Below are 17,725 nucleotides of genomic sequence, written 5' to 3'. Positions count from 1 at the left end.
GTCATGTCTCATACAGTTGTCTCTTCTTGTGGTTGATCTTCATTCTATATTATTATTCAAATGCAAATCCTGCATTGTTTTGATTTGAACAAAGAGTAAGTGTTTTTACCGTCTGTAGCATATGGTTCTTGCCAACATACTGTTTTCTCCAACAGTTTCATTTTCCTCTAACAGGAGCAGTTGCCTATGACTCAGCCCATTTCACATATGCACTGTTTATGTTGGAATCACATCTTCATTTCCTTCTCTGCAGTACTCTAAGCACTTTTTGTAATGCCACAGAAAATAAGTCGAAGACTTAAAATCACTTTTGTGGGGTTGGTTTTAGTCTGTATCTCCTGTTTTCAAGCTCTCTCGAATTAAATTTATGTTCTTGATTTAGGTGCTGAGCTCTCTTTTGTCCCTCAGGTGCAAAGCGGAGAAGTTCGTCTTTGAACCGGTTGCCTAGCAATGCTCCTCAGGCCTCTAAAGAAGTGCATAAGCAGCATCAGGTGGAAAAGACAGGTGCCGAATTCCCGCCCCCACTCCATTGCGGTTACTTTCTCCATGCATTTTCGCACTCTGAGCACAGAGATAGTGTTTGCTCATCATTGTCCACTGAGCAGTCAATTATGCAATCACTACCTCCCATAGATCAACTTTTTGGTTTAGTAGAGCCTGTATTTGTCTACTTTAGCTGAGCAGTTAAAAAAAAAATCACATTTGATATGGAGATTGCAATCGCATGTGCACACCACTAGAACAAACATTCTTCACATTTCTGTTATAAATAAACAGAAAACTACAATATATATTTCCACAATTAAGCCCTGTTCACACTGACAGCGATTAAAATGCTGGAGGTCGCAGAGTATTTGTGCTGTTGATTTCTAGGAGTCGTTCCTACTCGACCTTTGCATTCAATTAAATCAGGTGGAAGACCACTGTCTGCACTCATTGGTAGACAATGCATTGTTACTTATTTGCATACAATTAAACTCAATTTCAATTTTGTTGGCCGCTCATATCAATGGTAATCGCAAACTCTCATGGAAAATTAATGAAAATGAATTCAGGTTGATTTGTCAGAATTTAGCTGCATTACAGAATACTTATCGCCTCATTCACACCACACTACACTATTTTAATGCAAATGCTCTGAGACCGACAGGCCCTGACTTCAGATTGATTTGAATACCTCCTGTCCGCTCTGTCTGTAGGCCCAAACCTGAAGAAGCGAAGCTCCTCCCTCTCTCGAGTGGGGGCTAAAACCCAGACCCCCACCAAACCAGAGAAACCAACAGCAGACAAATCAGGTGCTTAAGTCCCAGTCGGGACATTTGACATGTGCCTGTGTTCCGTTTACTAACAAATAATTGCAAAATGCATTTGCTTATCTGGCCTGCCCTGCTCTTGTTTCATCGATAACAGGCAATGTATGCCAGCACAGCATGGCATTGTGGGGATGGGGAGGGTCCACGTCGAAACATACATGGTCTTTCATACAGGATCTTTTTTCCTGTGTTCTTTGCTTGCCTCGTCCTTACACGCACAGTGACTCTATCATACATCAAATCTTTATCCACCTAGAATGTAATCTGCTGATTTCAATGCTGTATTGAAACGGACATATTTTGATGTTTATTGCTGCCTTTAGCCTCCAATTCATCATAACCCTTCCTTTCGCTTGTTTGTTCCCTCAGGGAGTTCTCACTACTGTGCTACTCACCACGAATGAGCTCTTTGTCCATGTTAATACAATGTGTTTTTTTGTTTGTGTGAATGCAATGCTGTTTTTCCCCCCCATATGACGTTAGCCATGGAGATTGGCTCCTGGTGCCGTGTGTGTGTGTGTGTGTGTGTGTGTGTGTGTGTGTGTGTGTGTGTGTGTGTGTGTGTGTTGCTATAACTATTGTTATTCCCTTTCTAAAGATACAAACTGTTTATTGTGCATATATTACTGAGTTATCTGGATAACATTTTTATTAAAATTTCATGCAATCCTGGATTATTTCATTCTTCAAAGCTCATCTCCGAGTTATTGTCATAGCAACATGTCTGCAAGCTCAGACCTGCTCAAGAGCTGGTTTATTTATTGTACACCAGATAAGATTGTGGCTTTTAAGCAAAGGTGATCCTGGAAGTCCCTGCCAATGCTCCATTCGTTCAAGAACAGCTTGAACCAGCAGGAATATTTAAATTTATATAATGATAATAATGTAAATAATAATAACAATCATAAGACAGAACATTTAGCACAGCTACTTTCACCTTATAATTTGAATGCTGATTTACATATCTGTATAACTCGAACATCACATTATCTGTGGAACATGATGAATGAAGAACAGGGCCCTGAATTCGGCTTTTCCTTGTGCTATATGTACTCCTCATTCTGTATGCAGTTATCTTTAGACTCCTAGTTGTAATATTTTTACCATTGGAAAAAATATGAAGAAGACTCTCAAAGTTGTGTTGTTATTTACAGATCAAAAGTTTCCCCAACACAGCTGAGAGCACTTTCTCAATACAGAGCTCCCTCAGCTTTATCATCAAGATTCAGTAATCATTCTTAATAACAGCCTCACCCCACTTTACAGTAAGCAAACGTGGATCATACGGTGCTGGGGGGGGGGGAGCAAATAAACAGATTAATCAAAAGAGACATTACGTTTTTACTCTATTTTCCTGTTTTCCCCCACATTGGATTTGTAACTGTAGTTACAAACATGGATCTCATGACAGCAAGGGCTTTTTGTGCCTATATTAAGACTTGCACTTTATACCACAGTTTAGTTCAGTTTCACCTCAACTCAACATTTCATTCTGTAAAACTGCAGTTTGAGACCAGAATGAATTCAAATGCTACATATAAAATAATGTTTTATATTTATCTAATTCAGTGTAAACCTTAAATGTATAAAACATGACTGTGAACATTTGACTCTTGTCTGGTGGGTCTCAAAAAGCTTTTTAAGGGTATAGTTCACCCAAATATTAGAATTCTCATAATTTACTCACCATCATGCCATCACAGAAGTGTATGACTTTCTTTCTTCAGCAGAACACAAAGAGTTTTAGAAAAATAAATCGGCTCTGTAGGTCCATACAATGCAAGTGACTGGTGATCCAAACATCACATAAAGGATATGACTCTAGTGGTTAAATCCATATCTTCAGAAGTGATATAATGGGTGTGGGTGAGAAACAGAACAATATTTAAGTAATTTTTTACTCTAAATCTCCACTTTAACTTACACTTTCAAATGTGAAAGGGAAACTAAAAAGGCACCACATGTGGGTTTCTGATGTAAAAGTGGATATTTAGAGTAAAATGTACTTTTGAAAGTACATTTGTATCTGTTTCTCACCCACTCCCATCCTATCACTTCAGAAGATATGGATAAAAGCACTGGAGTCTGATGGATTTCTTCTATGTTTCCTTTGTGATTTTTGGAGCTACAAAGTTCTGATCAGCATTCACTTCCATTGTGTGGACCTACAGAGCTGAAATATTCTTCTAAAAATGTTTGTGTTCTGCTGAAGAAATAAAGTCATACACATTTGGGATGGCATGAGCGTGAGTAAATGATGAGAGAATTTTTGGGTGAACAATCTCTAAGTTACTAACGTAGTCTTGGCTTTGTGTTCCCCTTATTTTCACCTCCACAGCCCTGGTCCTGCTCCTTATTATCTCCCCTTATTTAAATTTTTTTTTTTTTTGTCTCCAGCATTGCGAGTCTCACCTTGATTACATCATCCTTCCACTTGCTTACATTTGAAGCACAATCACTTTTCTCTTTGATTTTTGTTGATTCTTGCATTCTAAATCACATTGGTGTCATTCCCCTCTCCTTCCTACTTTGTGTTTATTCCTCAACCTCTTTGTCTCTTTTCTTTTCCCTTTTGTCTGCTCTATTTTTCGTGTCTGATTGGGCACACCGTTTCTATAGCTCACCGCTCCTTGGCCACCCCCATGGACAGCGGTGTCCTCAGCCGCCTACTTACACCCACCCAGGCTTCACTAGCTAGGAGCAAGAGTGCCGTGGCCCTGTCAGCCGAAGGAGCCAATGCCCAAGGTAACTCAAAGAGAAAGAGAGTCCCAGCCTGTACCGGAAACCTCAGCTTGTGTGTAGATTTAAGATGCTCTGCAGGGGTGCGTGGTTGCCATGTTGTTTTTGTGGCATGCTTAAGTCTTGTAAGCGCTGATCACATGAAGTAACAGAAAAATACATTTGGTCATGTTAAATATAAAAGCATAGCAGTCTTTTCTTTGCTGTCCTTCTGTTATACACAAACATTTCCAAGGTGTTCCTGGGCTCTTGCTGAGGTATCTTTTGTAAGCTGATTAGCTGAGCAGTTCTGTGCCTGAGAAAGGAATGAGTGGATGAATCTTTGCCTTGCTGTTGCCACTTCTATCCCCACCTGGTCCACACAGAGCTCAAGGTCCCTGCAGACCATAACCGCACCCCTAAAAATTTGTATCATTAATTTTCCAGAGCTTCCAAACTCTCCATTAGATAACCAGCAAACATGTAATGAGCCTTATTTCATTCATGTAGCTAGTTTGAAAGGGATAGCTGTTCAGATAAATGTAATAATTCTGAACTTGTTTACTTAATATGACAGCATCTAACTGCCTCATTAGAATCTTAAAATAGACAGAGATAATTATGTATCAGCAGCAGCTTAAGGATCAATTACATTTATAGGCTTTCCATGATGATAACAGTCAGAGTTAATTATAGTGGGTTAGGATTAGCCCTGAAATCTCCCCATCACAGCAAACCATTCCTCACGGCAGCCCTCTCTGCTCACCTTACCTCACCTCCACCAGATACTTGAAAAATTTAACATCCCTGCTCGATTCAAATAAAGGCTTGCAATCTCATTTTCTCATTTGCTTTTGTTTATGGGAAGCTGTGCATAACTTGTCCATGGACTACTTCATCAACAGCAAGATTTTATTAAATGTATGTCAAACAGTACGTTTACATACAAAGTTATAATCAAGCTATAGCAGGTTTTTGCGTAGTTGAGCTACAGTCTGTCCAAGTGTACATAAAACTATGCACAATCGAATATTTTAAGGAAGTCAGCCAGCTGAGGAATTGTACAAGTCATGCGTTACCTGTTCAGAACACACAGACTAAGCTGCGAGCAATTGCGGTGCAAATTATGTGTATATAAGCTGGACGAAGCTGCCCTACAATCGCATTGTCTAGGTCTGTTAGTCTGACTTCGCAAAAATTCAGACTAAAGCATTTATGACATTTTAAAGAGACTAATTTAGTCTGACTGAATTCAAACTTTTCAAATGAACATACATGTACAGTAACTGTAATAACGGGTCACAATTTATTTTTAGTTTCACCTTTTTGCCCTCATTAGTTCATTTCAGTTGTCCTGCAGTGTGACAAATAAATGTTTACAAATGCAAATTCTTTGTTGTTTCAAGTCATTAAAGCTGCATGCATAATACATATAAAAGAGTTAGCAAAATTAATTTATAGTTTTAGATGCACTACAGCATGTCACCCTGCAGGACATTTTTAATTGAAAAAGTTATTAAGTGTATTTGTCAGCCATGTAGTGTGGCCAAAGGACAGTATCCCAGCAGAAGCTAAAATATAAATGTTATTCTTCAGTTCAGCCTTTCATACACCTCATGTCTACATGAGCAAATGGCAAGCATCAGACATGGCTTGTTGTGAAAGTTATGCTGTTTGATGTTCTAAATGTGGAAATACGGTGTGAGTGAATGTTGGTGTTCAGTTTGCTGTATTAATAAGCTGTTTTAAACAACAGGCTAAGGTGCTTGCTTGGTTTGAGGTGTGCTTTGGTAAAGTTGTGTCCTGTGTTTTGGTGACCAATGTGTTGTCTGCCCAGGATGATGTCTGTCCCTCGTCCTCTCTCTCTCTCTCTCTGTCTCACACACGCACCCACCAATCAAACCCGAGGCTATCAGTGCTTTTGAGCAACAGTTACCGATCAACCAGCCCTGGCCTATCTAACTATGGCCAATCTTGTTTTTTGCTCTTGTCATCCCCATTCCCTTCTCTCTTCCTCTATTTTGCTCTATCTCCCTCCTCTGCCTTTGCTTTGCTCACCCACTCGGCTGCTTGTGACGTCTCTTCCCTGCTGTCCCTGGCTGTGCATCACTTACCGTGTCCTTTACCAGAGTCTCACATGTGTCCTCGTTCAGCATCTGCCAGCCCGTTGCAACCACCGGCCCGCGAACCTCTGCGCAGTCGCAGCAGTGATCGAAAGAAAGGCCCTACTACTTCTACATCTGCAGATGCCATCGCTAGTATGGCCCAGGTGAGCAAAAGATACGTGTGAACTTCCACTTTAAAATGGGTGTTTTTTGTTTGTTTGTTTTTTACTTAAACTAATTTTTGTGGTTGAGAGCACATGAGTCAGTCCTGTATTTTTCCGTGTTTGTTTTTTTCTTTAGTTATGCCACATCTGCATGAATTTTGTAAATCTGTTATGTTGGTTTTTTTCATCATCTAAAACTAATACACACCGTTTTCTCAGAAAATGTAAGATAAACATATAGTAGAGCTTTTAGATGAATACAAATTATTTAATCTCCAGAGTCTCAAAAATGAACTCTTAACTAGGATAAGCTCCCTGTGTGTTATCTCTGTTTTTCTTGAACAGAAAACACCTTAAAACAGTACAGTTGAAGTCAGAAGTTTACATACACCTTAGCCAAATACATTTATTCTCAGGTTTTCACAATTCTTGACATTTAATCGTAGAAAACTTTCCTTGTCTTAGGTCAGTTAGGATCACTACTTTATTTAAGAATGTGAAATGTCAGAATAATAGTAGAGAAACTTATTTAATTCAAATGTTACTTCATCATCATTCCAGGTGGGTCAGTAGTTTACATACACTTTGTTATTATTTGGTAGCATTGACTTTTAAATTGTTTAACTTGGATCAAAGGTTTCTGGGTTGCGTTCCATAAGCTTCTCACAATTTTTTTCTGAAATTTTGCCCATTCCTCCAGACAGAACCAGGTTTGTAAGGCCTCCTTGCTCGCACATGCTTTTTCAGTTCTACCCACAAATTTTCTGTTGGATTGTGGTTAGGGCTTTGTGATGGACACTTGTTGTGCTTAAGCCATTTTGCCACAACTTTGGAGGTATGCCTGTGGTCTTTGTCCATTTGGAAGACCCATTTAACTTCCTGGCTGAAAGTCTTTTTTCTTACTCATGATGCCATCTATTTTGTGAAGTGCACCAGTCCCTCCTGCAGCAAAGCACCCCCACAACATGATGTTGCAACCCCCATGCTTCACGGTTGGGATGGTGTTCTTCGGCTTGCAAGCCTCACCCTTTTCCTCCAAACATTATGGCCAAACAGTTACATTTTTGTTTAAAAGGACATATCTACAAAAAGTTAGATCTTTGTCCCCATGTGCACTTGCAAACTGTATGTAGTCTGTCTTTTTTATGGTGGTTTTGGAGCAGTGGCTTCTTCCTTGCTAGAGCAGCCTCTCAGGTTATGTTGATATTGGGCTCGTTTTACTGTGGATATAGATACTTGTCTACCTGTTTCCTCCAGCATCTTCAGAAGGTCCTTTGCTGTTGTTCTGGGATTGATTTGCACTTTTCGCACCAAATTATGTTCATCCTTAGGAGACAGAATGCATCTCCTTCCTGAGCGGTATGATGGCTGCATGGTTCCATGGTGTTTATACTTGCGTACTATTGTTTGTAAAGATGAACGTGGTAGATATATCGGTCCACACCGATAATTTTCCCCCGTTGTTTCCGGTGCTGGAGCAGCTGGTAAGGGCACACTGGCATCATACAGTGTACGAGAGCGCCCTCTAGAGGCAAAATAAAAACTATCACATATCTCATGGTGGTTGTTTTGACACGTGAGTCTGCAAGTTGAATGCAGCAGAACACTGCATGGAGCTGAACAATGCAGATTTAAAACACCAACAATTAAAAGGTATACACAGTACATGTTGTCATAGCATTATAAAGTAATTCATTTCTTGAATAAATGCTGCATTAATAGAGAACAGCAGTATGTTTGCAAACCAGGCAGAGTGGACGCTAACAGTAAAGCTAACCTCAAGTGGTTAGAGCAATGTGACAAAAAACACGCAAGTCCTACCCAAATTTACAAATAAAATGTATTGCCCTCTATTTACATTAGTTTATATCCAGTTACGTTTATGCTTTAGCCAGCTAAGTTGTATATTTAAAGGTAGTGAAAGATTTGAGAAACATATCATCACGCAGTCAAGATAAACATATAAACCAATCAGAAACGCATCTGATTTTGATAAATGTTTTATCCTCACAGTAATACGTATTTTTGTCATTTTGATTAGATAATCATCATGTGATCGGTGTGTGTGAGAGATGAGATTCTTTGAGAATTTAAACGAGCGTAACAGTGCAAAATACAAACAAAAACATAACAAAGTCTTATAGAAGATTCACTAGTTTGCCCTAGTTTCACATTAAAGACCCCATCACCAGAAGTGAAGTGATCAGCCACTTGAAGATGTGCAATAGCTCTGTGAATCACAAAAGGCTGTTTAATAAGTTAATACATAAAATGCACGCGCAGCACCAGCGCGTCAGTAAATGGAGCTGCTCTGTTCACACACACACACACACACACACACACACTTGGAGTGCTACTCACAAACAACATCTCAGATGTAGATGCTCAATAGTTCGGTTCACTTATAATATGCATTTAGAATGGCACTGGAGGTGCATTTTACAAAAGCGAATTAAACTAATGTGAACTTGCTTTCAAACAGACACATACAGGACTTCCTGGAGAGTTTGGATGGAATGTCAAAATAAAAGCGATATGGTTTAAAAAGTGCACGACTTAAATATTTTACTTTTGTATTTAAAATTAAAAGTCAATAATAATATTAATAAGTATTTATTATTATTATTATTATTATTATTATTGTCATCATTAGTATTTGTTTACAATTTATAACAATATTTATATTAAATGGACTGATGTCTTACAACTAAATTGAACAAAACATCTGAAGGAAAAAAAAAAGTAAATTCAAAACATTTTTGGGAAAAAATAAAACACTAGCTTCTTTTCTACTGAAGACTGGAATTACTGTTTATTTTGCTGCTACATTATCCAGTATACTATTTAATAATAGTATAAATAGAAAAGGTGTTTCTTAATAAGCTGTACATTTGATATTGAATGAATGTGTATTTAGAGGTTTGTGTTTCTTTACATATTAAAGAGCACACCCAATTAGTTTCACTCAATAATGTAAAGATATTCCAAACTGATTATGCAAAACAACAACACCGGTATCGGATCGGTAATGGCCGATAACTGAGATTTCAGATATCGGAATGGAAGAGGAGTGGTATCGGTGCATCCCTACTTCAAATGTTTTTTCATTCAGTATCAATTTTAAAAACTATCGGCCGATTAATCAGTTATCAGTTTGTCTTCCCAACTTAGTTATCGGTATCTGCAAAATCCTATATCGGTCCACCTCTAGAATGTGGTACCTTCAGGCATTTAGAAATTACTCCCAAGGATGAACCAAACTTGTGGAGGTCTTGGCTGATTTCTTTTGATTTTCCCATGATGTCAAGCAAAGAGATTGGAGTACATCCACAGGTACACCTCCAATTCAGTACACCTCATATCAGAAGCTTATTGGCTATTTGCCTAAAGGCTTGACATCATTTTCTGGAATTTTCTAATCTGCTTAAAGGCACAGTTAACGTTAGTGTATGTAAACTTCTGACCCACTGTGATAAAGTCTATTTAAAGTTAAACAATCTGTCTGTAAACAATTGTTGGAAAAATGACTTGGGTCTTGCACAAAGTAGATGTCCTAAACAACTTGCCAAAACTATAGTTTGCTTATATTAAAACTGGAGTGGTTAAAAAAATTAGGTTTAATGACTTCAACCTAAGTGTATGTAAACTTCTGACTTCAACTGTATGTGCTCATTTAAGCCTCATTTATATGAACGTCCATTAATGTTTGCTTTGCAAAACAGCTTGGATTTATCCCTGACATTAATCAGTGAGCTGTCCATTTTGAATAACCCTATCTGATCCCTGCTGAAGATTGCTCCATCTGCATTGTCCTCTGTAGAGTCTGGGAAATGGGTTACATCAAGCACTTTTTGACTAAGTGCCATGCACACTTTTCTTGAGAAATTAAGGGTTAGTGAATAATCTATGGCCAGAAATATGCTTTATAAAAGTACACAAACAGAGAGGGAATTGTTTGGCCAATGCATTGCAATTGGCCCTGTTGTAAATACTTGTACTGTGTGTTTTTGTGTAATTGTGACATGTTTAACTTTGCAAAGAGATGCCAGCCAACAATGAAGTGAACTCTCTCAGACTAGCATTAGACCCAAAAAAATGAAATCATGATTAACCATCACACAGCTGCCCTGTAAAAGTTTAGTTAAGTTTCACACTAAAATAATCTGATATGAACTACATGTGATGTCTGATTCCCCTGTATAGAGACTTCAGTGATTTGGTCGATTTGGTCAGACATGCAGTTCATTTGTAGCACTGTCCTACATATAATGAACACTGACTGAGCATGTGTATGTCACAGGGAAAGGAAAGGAACTGTCTTTGATACATTCATTGGAGAAATGTAAATTCAAACTGATGTACTTCCCTTTGATTGTTTTACTGTACTCTTCCTTCTCCAGTGGTTTGACCCACAGCACTCTATATCTGATCTCTATATGTTTGATAGCCATTTGGAGAGATGATGTAGATTCAAAACTGAAAACATGGTGTACTCATTGCTGGCTGCTTCCTTGTGTTTGTGCTGGAAGTGTCTGCAGTAAAAGACACTTCTATTCAAATGCATTTGTCCTGCATTTAGTTCAGTTGTTCCATTTACACCATAAGCATCCGGACATTAAGTTAAAAATAGATTGAAGGGACATGTCACATTGAAAAACCATCAAGATAAAAATATGTTGCAGCTTTACAACAGTCAGATGACAGTCAAACCCTATCTTAAAGTAATATTTGCACCATAGGTCTGATCTAGCAGAACAGTCTTTGATCACTATTCTATTATATAGTAAGCACCTGTCAAATTTGGGTCTCATTTATTCTTGATTTGTGTCATGCTTGTAGTGAAGTATAATCTTTCCTTTATTTTCTCACTTTTATCTCTCTTTTGTAAAAGCAAAAAGGTGAGAAGGATAAACGTTTTGTGTCACCACTTGGAAAACGCCCTGCCTCACCCTCCAGTCGTCATCGATCGCCCTCTCCTGCTGCCACTGCTAACACCATCACAAGAGCGCCCTCACCTGGAGCAGCCAAGTAAGGCTCTCATGATTCGTTTTCTCCTGCAGGGGTTTCACTTTTGATTTGGAACCTTTACAATCATCTACTCAAATTGCATCGCCCATTGTGCATATCACAAATGTCTGTATCCCATCTCTCTTCTTTATTTGACATTTGTCTCCTTCAGGCAGAGTCCACGTTTTCAACCTCCTTCACCCAACGGCTTGAAACAGAGGCCTCCATCCCCTCAGCTCTCTGCCACATCCAAACCTCCGCCCATCCAGAAACCCGCTCTAACCCCCACTGGTCCCCCTGCCCTCCGCAAGAGGGACTCCAAGCCAAAGGAAATGTCTCCAATGGTGCCTGTCACCCTACAGTCTCCAGACACCAGCACACCCAGCTCAGCGTCTGCACCTAAGGCCAAAGAGGGTGAGTACCAAGATATTCATGTGTACGAACCATCCTCTCCATATTCAAGTGCAACAATTATTCTACAATTTTAGTACAAATAAAAAAATACATCTCATACAAAACTATGCAAAGAAAATAAAAAAAATTATAGTGTTGAATCAGAGGTCTGTAAACATACTTGGAGATAGACAAATATAAAATAAGAATTAGGCAAAGTAATTGTTTGAAAAGTTGTATCAGGATTTCCACAGTCATGGAAAAATGGGAATTTTTCCATACCTTTGAATACCATGGAAATAAATAAAATATTAAAAGGATAGTTCACTCAAAAATGAAAGTTCTCTCATTATTTACTCACCCTCATGATATCCCAGGTGTGTATGACTTTCTTTCTTCACCAGAATACATTTGATGAAGAATAGAAAAATATCTTAACTCAGTAGGTCCTTAAAAGTGTCAGCGATACAACTCCAGTGGTTAAATTAATCCAGTGGTCTTCTAAAGCATTACGATCACTTTTGGTGCAAAAAATATATAAATATGTAAGTACTTTTTAACTATAATCAAACGCTTCCTGTAAGCTTCAGGAGAGGGTGGAGATCACGTAATCTCACATTCTCCTCTCAGTTGACACATCCAGGATAAGCACACAAATGTACCTTTGTGAGTAAAAAACTAAGATCTAAACCAAAACCAATCAAGCTACTCTGCAGCGTTCCTGCTCACTTGTAAACGGCACTGTTCTTCCGGCTGTGACACACGTGCCTAAGTTCTTTCTGGTTTCAAATACCAATGAGATTACGTAACACGTGCTTGCCGCTCTGGAAGGTAGCATGATTTAGAGTTTAAAAAGTACTTAGATACTGATATTTTTCACACCAAAAGAGATTGTGTCGCTTTAAAAGACATATCGATGATGTGTATGCTGACTGTCTGAGATTTTTGGAGCTTCAAAATGGAAATCTCCATTCACTTGCATATTAAGGACCTACAGAGCTAAGATATTTTTCTGTTTTTCTTCAACTCTGTTTTGGTGAAGAAAGTCATACACACCTGAGATATCATTAGGGTGAGTATATTACATTTGAATTTTAATTTTTGGGTGAACTATCCCTTTAAACTTTTAATTGAATAGAAATGGCTCTTCCTGTGTAATCTCTATAAAATTATTTGTACAAAATAAAAAGAAATCTAATAATCATGAGTCATTGAATGTAATTGGGAAAAAATTATATAGCTGGCAATATAGATGGATCAATTGTAAGATAAGACCAATCACAATTCAGTGTGCAAATAGATGCAAGAAAGAAAATCACCATTCAGAATTATTGCCAACATTCTGAAAGTGTTAATTTTAGAACCCAACCCTAAATGCTTCAGCCAAGATGATGAAGCAGGTTTATTTCATTTATTTAATTGTCACTAAAAGCCACTAAGTGTACTGTGAAAATACTTACCGTAATTTCCGGACTATAAGCCGCAACTTTTTTCCCACGCCTTGAACCTCGCGGCTTATACAATGACGCGGCTAATATATGGATTTTTCCCGCTTTCAAATTTTATAAAAAAAATAAAAAAAACATTCTGTGGCGTGCTCAGTTTTTTGGCGCGTGAAGCTTTCATTAGACCAATGAAATTGCCGAACGGGTTAAGGTCAAAACAACTTTTTTGTTTACAGTTTAGATTAAATCAAGCGCTCAAACTTCCCATCATTCTGATTAGGCCCTACGGTAGTAATTTTGTCACCCTCACCATGGCAAAGACATGGAGAAACGCATATGATGCTGCTTTGAAGTTGAAGGAAAAGGAAATAGAGCTGCTGCACGGGAGCTTGGTCTTAATGAGTCGATGATAAGACGTTGGAAACAGCAGCGTGAGGAATTGACTCAGTGCAAAAGACAACTAAATCTGAGGCTATACTCCGACACCAAAGGAGATGACTTCAGTGGTTTCAGTGCACAGGACGAGGAAGATAGTGACCAATGACTTGGTAGGCTACTGTTTACTGCAAATGTTTTATTACAAGCCGTGTGTGGCAGCGGGCGTGGTCAAGCTCCCGTCCGGGAGAAAAGCGGTAAGGCGCTTACACCTGCGCTAAATTATGTCTAACACCGGTGTCTAATTTCAAGTGCCCTGCTTCACGTGTCCTTCTTGGGAAAACGGTCACACGGGCACCAGTGTGACAGTTTTCAGCAGGGCACTTGACGTTCCAGGTAAGGCTTTTAATGGCCACAGCAATGTTTAATCAATTTTATAAAGTTTCTCAATTCTTCTATCGCCAACACTAGACTGACGTGTGTCAATCTCTCAGCTCTGTGGCTGCTGCCTTTTTATGCCGCTCTCCCCATGCTTACTGAAATTAGACACCGGTGTTAGACATAATTTAGCTCAGGTGTAAGCGCCTTTACCGCTTTTCTCTCCCGGACGGGCGCTTGACCACGCCCCCGCTGCCACACCGTGTTTCGTTAAAGCCTGAGTAAAGTTCATTTGTTTCAATGTACCGGTAGGCACCTGCGGCTTATAGACAGGTGCGGCTTATTTATGTTCAAAATAATATTTTATTTAAAAATCAGTGGGTGCGGCTTATATTCAGGTGCGCTCAATAGTCCGGAAATTACGGTAAGCTTTTTACTGCTCCCTGCCTTGCAAAGTGTCTGGCCAATACAAAGCAACTTAAGCAGCAAATCCACACCATTGTTGTATTTAAGTTCAGGTACTGCAGGGGTTACTGTGTTTGTGTCTATTCACTGCAATGCAGGTTTATGATTGAGGCAAAGCACCCTCTTCTGGATAGATTTCTACTACCATTTTCCTCAATGCAATTTTCCACATAGTGCTATAGTTATGAGGTATTTGTTGCATTTCTCAGATTCCAGTTCCAAATCCATTACAGGAACCAGCTCAGCCGCAGAGGCTTCAAAGATCCTGGCGGAGAACCGACGTCTGGCACGTGAACAGAAAGAGAAAGAACAACAGCTACGCATACAGAAAGAAGAGCAGGAGAGGTACATTTATTTCACTCACTTCATTATCTCAATGTCCGCAAGACAGTCCTTTTTTGGAGAGAGTACCAGCATTAAATCTAGGGCTGGGTATCGAGTTCGATACATTTTAGACACCGACCGAATTGCCCCTTGTAAAGTATTCAATGGAAAGGAGGAGTCGAGAACCGGCTTGACGATATAAATAATAGTTTAATGGTAAACTTAAAAGAAGACACAAACACACACATGACGGACATGTCCGCTAACGATCTCTCTCTCCCGCACGGCCCTCCGCAGTCAGCCTTTAAACCTCACGGAGGCATAATTAGCCTAATACGGGACCAGGTGTGTAGTATCACGACCCGGCCCCGCCCTCCACCCTGCCACACCCCTAAACTATCGAGTATCAAAAAATGTCTTGTCGTTCGGTACCAAATTTCAATACCAAAGTGGTTAATCTCGTCAACATCAATGATAAGCATGTAGCATTCTAACTTGCCCATTTAGCTGTGTTTAGGCATCAAGGAAAAACACTAGTTTACGGCGGTTACGCCTAAAGACGCGGCTCACACTTGAGGCTGTAGTGTGGATGCGTTCCAACCCCCATAGGTATAAAAGATTTGGAAAAGATCAAAAGTGTGGCTACATATCACCAGGCACGATGCCAACAGCACGCGGTGCAATATTTGCGACAAGGTAATTGCTGCAAAGACCGGCAACACAACAAATCTGATGAAGCACTTGACACTGCACGGAATAAACTTAAGAGCAGAAAGTTGCTCCGTTTTCGACTGCAAGAAGACCGAGCCAGTGCAGTCATCCTCTCAGCATCCTTCTGCCACAGAGCTTCCAGCAACATTCCCACCACATGAGTCCTCTTCCAAAACTACTGATGAATGCAGCGGCGCATTGACTTGGACTCCGACAGGTAGGTTTACGTTTAGCAAACAAACCAACAAAGTAAATTGGCTAATTTGTAGTGGTACATACTTGTGTACGTGTTAAATTAACGTTTCTGTGTGCGGTGACATAGTCCTATAAACTGGACCTATGTAAAGTTAGATATTATTTGGATGTATGGCTATAGATAGCAAGCTAAATCGATGCTAAAAATGCATTTAAGTTGACAGTAACTGATCAAGTTTAACTCGCATTAAACTAGTTATCTTGTTAAACCGTACTTATCCTTATGGTTGGCTGAATTAACAGTTTAGCTTTCTTGTTTTGTTTTTTCCTCTTCACATTAATGTTGTAGCCTCTGCCACTGCCGATCCTGGCATGAGGAGACCAGAAGGCTCAGGAGATGAGTCATTTGAGTCTGTAAAAAAGTCAACGAACTTAAAAAATAAAACCAAAGTTTTTTTTAGGTAATATTTGTAATCTTGTTAAAACAGATTTCATAAAATTGATATACAAAAGTATATCGGTATCGATATAGAAATGTTTTTAACGATACCCAGCCATAATTAAATCCTACTTTAACACCAGTACCTCAGTTTGCACTGAGGTAAACTAGAAACATGGGAATTACAAAATTGTGCTTTCGAAGCACGGAAGAGTCAAATTATTTGAAAAAAATTATGAAAAGTTCTATGGTGAAATATATACGTTTTTCTAGTTATGCTCCACTCTAAAATATTTCATCAGCTAGAAATTGCTTTTTGTTACGCAATCTCTATAAAAAAAAAAAAGTAACATCCTTATATAGTAATTATGAAAGAAGCTAAAGTAAACCTTGCCTCAGTGTGTTAAAGCTATTTTTCAAGTGCCGAAGGCCCTCAGGTATCGTGTCTCAACAGGCTGCGGAAAGAGGAGGAGAAGCGTATTGCAGAGGAGGAGCGCTTGATACAATTAGAGGAGGAGAAGAGACTTGCGGAGGAGAGGAAGAGGGAAGAGGAGGAGCAGACACGTAAAGAAGAGGAGCAGAGACAGCAAGCAGAGCTCGAGGAGCAGCAAATACAGGCTGAACTTCAGAAAGAGGTTAGTCTGCTTTCTTAAACCCTCATAGAGCTGATGATTGGTCAGTTGAGTGACTGACTTATTGCTCGTCCAACGGCAGAATGAGGAGGCTGAGGCGAAGGCCCTAGAGGAGGCAGAAAAGCAGCGTCTGGAGAGAGCACGCATTTTGGAACAGAACCAACAGGAGCGCATTGAGAGAAAGAAGGTGAGCGCTGGATTATGACACTGACATTTCCACAGTTTTGTTTTCGTTTTGTCTCGCTCATGAAATGACTGTGTTTGAGGCAGAGGCTGTAATCAACGTTCTTTCTCTTTCCATCTCTAGAGAATTGAAGAAATTATGAAGAGAACCAGAAAAACAGACCAAATGGATTTTAAGGTAAGTGTAATTTCTATTCAGTTCCATTCCTCTTTAAAGCACTTTTCCCAATACATATTGTTCTAAAACAGCTTTACAAAGAATAGTCCCAAACAAACTAGATGAGGTGAAAACTTGACAGAAACTGGGACTCTGGGAAGCCCTTCCGTATTTGACTGGCATAAATATTTAAAACAAATGGATATAAATCATATGTAAATATTAACTTGAACAGATGTAAATTTCCATGACACCTGTGTTGCCTATGGTGTGTGTGTGTGTGTGTGTGTGTGTGTGTGTGTGTGTGTGTGTGTGTGTGTGTGTGTGTGTGTGTGTTTTTTCCTCAGAGTAATGATGAGAGAGACATTACTGATGAAAATGGAGAGGAGGCTGAGGACCAAATAAACTATGAAAATAAGGGTCAGTGTCTTTATGACCATATTGCTTTGGTGGCAACAGCAGAGATCAATTCAGTTATTTATATGTAGGATGAAATAAAAGATGTTTCTTCAAAATTCAGAGAACCAGGCTGTGGAGTCTGACCAAAGTGTCGAGGAAGCAGAGCCATCAGACTCCCAGGAGAATCACCTGACTTTGGAGGAGCCAGTGACAGAGCAAGAGGAGCCAGCTGGTAGTGTGAATGGAGAAACAGATGTGGATGATAAGGAGAACAGCAATGGACCCAGCACAGAGGATCCCTCAGTAGATAGGTACAGAAATA

At 39.3% G+C, this 17,725-nt stretch overlaps 1 protein-coding gene across 8 annotated transcripts in view; it reads left to right on the top strand.

Moving 5' to 3' along the window:
* Positions 1–17,725, top strand: part of LOC127663102 (ensconsin-like) — an 85,689-nt gene that overhangs the window by 64,067 nt on the left and 3,897 nt on the right. For 2 of the 8 annotated variants that reach the window (XM_052154546.1, XM_052154543.1), the window contains 12 exons: positions 409–504; positions 1,200–1,295; positions 3,933–4,058; positions 6,161–6,300; positions 11,192–11,328; positions 11,480–11,721; positions 14,573–14,708; positions 16,487–16,667; positions 16,747–16,851; positions 16,972–17,025; positions 17,352–17,424; positions 17,525–17,714. In XM_052154546.1, coding sequence (XP_052010506.1) covers positions 409–504; positions 1,200–1,295; positions 3,933–4,058; positions 6,161–6,300; positions 11,192–11,328; positions 11,480–11,721; positions 14,573–14,708; positions 16,487–16,667; positions 16,747–16,851; positions 16,972–17,025; positions 17,352–17,424; positions 17,525–17,714 — 1,576 coding nt within the window. The remainder of the gene's footprint in view (positions 1–408; positions 505–1,199; positions 1,296–3,932; positions 4,059–6,160; positions 6,301–11,191; positions 11,329–11,479; positions 11,722–14,572; positions 14,709–16,486; positions 16,668–16,746; positions 16,852–16,971; positions 17,026–17,351; positions 17,425–17,524; positions 17,715–17,725) is intronic. The other 6 variants (XM_052154541.1, XM_052154542.1, XM_052154545.1 and 3 more) reach the window with 6 other exon arrangements.

The sequence above is a fragment of the Xyrauchen texanus genome, chromosome 23 (assembly GCF_025860055.1).
Source record: "Xyrauchen texanus isolate HMW12.3.18 chromosome 23, RBS_HiC_50CHRs, whole genome shotgun sequence".
Lineage (NCBI taxonomy): Eukaryota > Metazoa > Chordata > Actinopteri > Cypriniformes > Catostomidae > Xyrauchen > Xyrauchen texanus.
This window is presented reverse-complemented; position numbering and strand designations above follow the sequence as displayed.